This window comes from Nicotiana tomentosiformis, chromosome 2 (genome assembly GCF_000390325.3).
Source record: "Nicotiana tomentosiformis chromosome 2, ASM39032v3, whole genome shotgun sequence".
NCBI lineage: Eukaryota > Viridiplantae > Streptophyta > Magnoliopsida > Solanales > Solanaceae > Nicotiana > Nicotiana tomentosiformis.
In genome coordinates, this window is record NC_090813.1 from 94,277,368 (window position 1) to 94,283,662 (window position 6,295).

Genomic DNA, 6,295 nt, shown 5'->3' on the forward strand with positions numbered 1-6,295 from the left:
ACTCATGAAGTTAAGGACACTATGTCCTAATATTTACACAGCACCCATGTCTATCACAAGGGTATTTTTGTCCGGACGGGTAAAAATTTATTAAGCACTGGCTAAAGAGTAAATACATTTAAAACAATGGCTAAAAAGTAAAGACATCTCAAATTAGTGGTTATTTGTGCACTTCCCCCTCATTTCTACATAGTTTGTTTTTAATGAATGTGTATGGTTTTAACAGTTTTTGTGACTTTCGTCACAAACCCACTTAAAAGGTAAAAATAGCACGGGCTAACTATTTTTCGGACTGGTAATTCAAAAATAATCAGTGTTTGCAAAGTCATTGAAAAATAACCACTATTTTGCTGCAACACGGACCGGTCCAGCATAATATACTGGAGATTGGTGCACCTGTGTATGAACTTCCAGCATATTATGCTGGAACTCCAACACGCGGAAAGTTCCAGCATAATATACTGGAGATTGGAGCACATGTGTATGAACTTCCAACATATTATACTGGAGGAACTCCTGTATATTATGCTGGAATATTTTCCAGATTTTGTACAGTGTTTTCGTTCAGATTTATCTTTACATGAAAAGTGGCTAAATTTCGATTACTTTTGAAACTGTGGCTATTTTTCAATTACCACTTGTAAATCTGGCTATTTTTGAATTTCTCCCCCTTAAAAGTCCCATTCTGTTCTACATCGCTAGTGCTTAATACATACAGCTCTGCAATATATCATAAATTGCAATGGCATTTGGTAATCAATAGTTTTAGTGGTTGAATAGTCGTTAATGCATATGTAATTATTAACAGTCTGGTACTCTGTTGTTTGTAACTTAAAAAGAAAATTTGCTTTACAGTATTCATCTCAGAGAACAAGAGATTTTACGAAGTTATTATATGTGAAATGTGTTCAATATTTGCCTACTTTTTCACTTTATTCATCCCAAAGCATACAGTAATTTGCATTCACAAACCACATAATCTTGACCAAAAGAAGAAAGGCAATTATGTAAACTCAGAAGTATATATCCTGCTGCAGACAGAGTAAGTCAACAAATATTTCCAATGTATTATTATGCTTGAAACAGTAAGAGCAATTACAAATTTCACAAATGAAAAGAAATAAAAATAAAGTATATATGAATGAATCTCAGTATGCTACTTGTTTAAAATTCACCTGTAAACTATTCTTAAGGTGAAAATCCAGTTTGTAGCCAAGTGTTGCTTGCTACTCAGCTGGAATTTTGGTTCTCTAAACAGATGATGTGCCAAATAAAGTAGTATTAAACTCTTTGCTTTTGTTAGCTGACTTGTTCTCCAATTAAATCCAAGCCAACTATAAGAAAAGTTAAACCTTGAAACAGCAAGTAATAGAAGTGTATGCCCTGTGCAGATAACAGACTTCTTGCAGCTGCAGTGAGCAAAAGAAAAGCAAGTGCTAATTCCTTCCTGTAGATTTTGTTTGCCTTCTTTTTCTTGGGCACCTCTTCGTGTTCTTTTAATTTGCCAAATAGTTCTAGACCAGATTCAGACAACCGTCTTGAAATTTTCTCTTCGTTCATATTCTTCGATTCCCTCTCAGCAAGTGCTAGTAAGTCCGACTCAGATGCTCTACCTGTTTTCTTGGTGACTACCCATTCGTAGGCGCTGCCCAACTGAAATAGCCCCGACACCATGGCGTTGAATTTTGTCACGGACATTGTGTTCTCGAATAGAAGGTATGGCATTAGGAAAGGGAAAGACTTTGGCGATGGAAGGATGTTCAAAATGGACATGACTATAGGGATATAACAGATCACCCAAGGGGGTAACTCGGCTTCTGGTATGAACATTGTTAGTGGAAGTATAATACAGAACAGTGTGAATGAGTAAAAAGGTAATATCAGCTTCCTTAGAAGAAAGAATAGGAATATCAGGTTGGCCTTCTTCCAGACAGAGATCTGTGCAAAAAATATACGACATTGTTAAAAATTTACTACTAGTCCGCGATTCCATAATTCATATGGTTGGCAAGTGGAATTGAGAGTATGAAAATATAAAGCAACACTCACCTTGGACTTCAAGATTGAAGGAAGACATAGTCTAAAGAGCTGCATTGGACCAGAATGCCAACGGTGCTGCTGCTTTTTGTAAGCTTCATATGATTCTGGCAACTCACAAAGAGCCCTTACGTCATCAACATAGATAAATTTCCAGCCACACAAGTGTGCTCTGACGGCGATATCCATGTCCTCTACAGTTGTTCGTTCCAACCATCCTCCGGATTCCTCCAAAGCCTTAATTCTCCAAACACCAGCTGTTCCATTGAATCCAAAGAAATTGAGATAGTGACCATTTACTTGCTGCTCCACCTCAAAATGAAAGCACAAGTTGATGTTCTGAAGCCTAGTAAGTAAGTTTTCATCCTTATTAACGAAAGTCCATCGTGCTTGAACTAGTCCAACATCCGGCTTTCCCTGCATAGCAATACTTATTATCAGCTCCAACAGTTCTATTGAAACAAGTAACTGATCATTTATAAAATCAGGTTCAACACTTTAAATGATTTTCATCACTTGCTGCTTATCAGCTACTTTTAACCAGTTAAACCAAACAGGCTCAAGAAGCAAAAAAGAACTTTATGATTAGCAATTGGCTATTCAGATTGAGTAATTGAACTAGTTTGTTACCTTAAAATGAGGTACTGTCAATTTAAGGAAATCAGGATTCGGTTGGAAATCCGCATCAAAAATTGCAACAAATTCATAGTCCTGAACATAGTCACAAGCCATTGCTGATTTAAGATTACCAGCTTTGTAACCAGTTCGAATGAATCGATGTCTGTAGATGATATTGACCCCTTTCTCTTTCCAAGATAAACATTCATTCCTGATCATTTGCTGCAGGACTTCATCATCTGAATCATCCAATACTTGGACCAAGAATCGATCTTTTGGCCAATCCAGCTGACAAACAGCACCTATTGATTGGGCGAAAACCTTTCAGTTCAAGAAAATTAAATAGTCAGATCAAATCTACAAATTCACCAAAACCACTATTGGTAATTAAAGAAAAACAACACAAGCTAAACTCATAGGCGGATGCACTATAGTTTCAATGAGTTCAAGTGAACTAGTATTTTTAACATGAAACATAAATATATATATATATGTGTGTGAAAATTTACTAAAATTTCAACAAACACTAAGTTCAGAACCCATAATCGCAAAAGTGCAATGGATTAAGTGGTGAGAACATAGATATTGAACACATCAAATTCAAGTTTTTAAATCACCTCTGATTAAACTGATTTAGCAAGAATGACTACAATATTAAGATATGCAATATCTCGTTCTCTTACCTCTTTCTCGTTGCACATAGGAATCTGTACAAGAACCATAGGGAAATTGGATCCATCCTCAGGATCACTTGCATCTTCATTGATAATTGGCTTGATTTTCCTTAACTTGATCCAGAAACAACCAAGGCAAAGAAGTAGGCGATCTACGGATTGAATGAGGAAAAGCACAATGCAAAATGTAGTAAGCGAAGCAAGGGTGGGAGCAATATAATCAACTCTAAAAGAAATCCAAGCCATATAAGTCCATTGCCAAAGGCTTTGCACTTCCCAAGGATTCACCATATTTAACTGCCACTGATTGAAATAAGCAAATATTTCAATAAACAAAGCCACCACTGAAATAGCAAGAAAAGCTCTAATAAATCTGTACAACTTTCCCCTGTATTTAGGGTCTTCATCATTTTTATCTGATAAAGCAATCCTTTTTTTAACAGAAGCAAAAGTTGTGCACAAACTATTAGCTAACCAAGGAATACAACCAAGAGTTCTTTGGGCTTTGAGAAAGAGAACTTTAGTAAATCTTTTTGGATTTGCAGCTTTGTTTTTATCCCTAAAAGCTGGTGAATTCAAATCATTGACTTCAACTAAAGAAATGCTCTTTGGATTCTCTATAGTGACAACTACAGAGCTTGGTGCCATTTTTGGATGTACTCTAATTCAGCAATCCAAAAATAGATGAAAAGGCAACAACCCCAGATGAGGAACTTGAGGGGAAAAGCAATAAATGAATCTTAACAATTCAATTATGACATTGAGACAGTGACACCCATTACAAGAATGGTACAATTTGATCTGAAATTCTGGATCTTGAAACAGAAAAGATGGCACAGGAATTTAGAGAGAGAGAGAGAGAGAGAGTTGGGCAAAGAGGTGTTTCTTATATTGTACTTTGGGAGTTTGAAGTCAAAGCTAAGAGAGAGAGATGAGACGAGAAGAGAAGAGAAGAGAATAGGAGATGGAGAATATGGTAGTTAATTGTGAGAAGCAGCAGAAGAAATAAAAGGAGGAGAAGAAAAGGGCAAGATCAGGTGTCAGTGGAGACTGGCGTGGCACATGGAAGCTTCGGCTATAATTTAAAAATCTTGGGATACTTTAATGTCTGCTAAATAAGTAATTAGTGAAGTAATTAATATCTTAATAGTACTAGTGCAGTAGTTGTTTAAGCGTAAGAGAAAGAAAAAATCAGATACAAAAGGGACCAGTCAAAAAGGGAAAGCGTGGAGAGTGATTGGTGAGTCTAAGGAAGAAAGACAATTACTACTATATTATAAATTTATAATTTATAATAATAAGGTATTGTCAACTAAAAGCGAGTAATGTGAGAACACCAGATTCCTCTTGGCTGTCAATCAACAAAAACAAAACCAGTTTGCAAACAAACAAATGACAGCCAATTACAGCCAAAGTGAACAATGCCTAAATATTACAACCAAGTCATCTACCCCCCGCTACTTCTCCATATGCCTTCGCAGCTAGAAAATGAAGATTTTAAAACGAGTCATTTTAAGTATATATCTCAGCAGTTTTAGTCTTCTATATTATCAAAATTGAACGCATTTGGTCTCTGTTAGATTTAAAATGTATTGTTGTAACTATCTTTGACGGAATTAGCTCAAGATCAAACACGTGAACTATTTAAGCTAAAGAAACTATTGGGACAGACTTCTTTGAATCAGAGACAGACCTATGCTATACCAGAAGGGTCACGGCACCCGTAAAGTTCGGCGAAAATTCATGTATACATCTATATGTCTCTAGAAAAATTAGTGATATATTAGTAGTGACAACCTACATAGAAAACATATATTGGTTGAATACAAAAGTCCTTCCTGGACTCACCTCTGCTTTGAATTCATTTTCCTATTTCTAACTTTAAGGTTTTGGCAATAAATGATGATATTGTAAGCTTGAACCAGATATGCATTCGCTATTTTATATAATGGAGGGTGAAATAAATTATATTCATGCGTTTCATTTACTCATATGATTTTTCTTAAGGTGCAAATTGGTAGAAATGAATGCGAAGAAGTCAATCCCAATGGTTCCATCAGTTTAAACAGTTCATGTGCTTCTCACGGGCGTATTATGTTAAAGAAGGCTATCGTCGTGAATTTTAAATATAACATTGATCAGTCAATTTTCGCATATATAAAGGACCAAAAACTGCTCAACTATATGTTTGAAAGACTATTTTAGACCAATCCCAAACTTAAGGTACTATTTTGTCATTTTCTCCCCTCTACAGCCGTTCCGTTTCTTTTTCGTGGAAAACAATAGTAGTACTGAAAAGGAAACATTTCCACGTCTGATGATCTGTAAAATACCGCGTCTTTTTCCGCAGATTAGGATCGTTAAACATGCATTTTTTGGTCTTTTCATTTTTTTCTTCTTTGGTTGTTTGTTATAAGGTGGTTTGGTCATGTGAGGAGGATGAGCACAGACGTCCCGGTAAGAAGGTATGAGAGGTTGACATTTGAAGGCATACAGAGAGGTATAGGTAGACCAAAGAAGAGGTGATGAGAGGTGATTAGGAAAGACATGTCACAGCTTCAGCTGAATGAGGACATGACGCTTGATAGGAATGTATGGAGGTCGAGAATTAGGATAGTAGAGTCGGTAGTTTAGAGTGTTCATTACAGTAGTATTGGCACGCAATCTCGCTTTCTGTTGGTATTAGATTTTTATAATTAACCGTTGTTTTCTTTCATTGTTGATCACCTTACTATCTTGTTGTTTTTATTCTGCTTTTATATGACTTTTTGGTACTGTCTTTTCTTGTTTATATTTTCATCAATGGAAGTTTACGCTTTCTTAAGCCGAGGGTCTATTGAAAACAATTTCTCTATCCTCACAAAGTAAGGGTAAGGTATGCGTACACACTATCTTCCCCAGACTTTACGATGTGGGATAATACTGAGTATGTTATTGTTGTTGTTGTTGATATTGTTGGTTGGTTA

At 35.9% G+C, this 6,295-nt stretch overlaps 1 protein-coding gene across 1 annotated transcript; it reads right to left on the reverse strand.

Moving 5' to 3' along the window:
* Nucleotides 1-1,047: 1,047 nt before the first annotated feature.
* Nucleotides 1,048-4,301, reverse strand: LOC104110724 (xyloglucan glycosyltransferase 4). The gene is made up of 4 exons (XM_009620262.4): nt 3,339-4,301; nt 2,668-2,976; nt 2,050-2,454; nt 1,048-1,938 (listed from the first exon to the last, which is right to left on the reverse strand). Exons 1-4 carry the CDS (start codon nt 3,975-3,977, stop codon nt 1,300-1,302), a joined length of 1,992 nt encoding a protein of 663 aa, XP_009618557.1. The 5' UTR covers nt 3,978-4,301; the 3' UTR covers nt 1,048-1,299.
* Between the last annotated feature and the right edge of the window lie 1,994 nt (nt 4,302-6,295).

Bases quoted from the DNA above. Each gene is read 5' to 3' on its own strand.
- LOC104110724 (XM_009620262.4), bottom strand. From the start codon at position 3,977: ATGGCACCAAGCTCTGTAGTTGTCACTATAGAGAATCCAAAGAGCATT. The intron at 2,977-3,338 runs GTAAGAGAACGA...TTGAACTGAAAG, and splicing joins CTATGTGCAACGAGAAAGAG to GTTTTCGCCCAATCAATAGG. The intron at 2,455-2,667 runs GTAACAAACTAG...ATTGCTATGCAG, and splicing joins TGACAGTACCTCATTTTAAG to GGAAAGCCGGATGTTGGACT.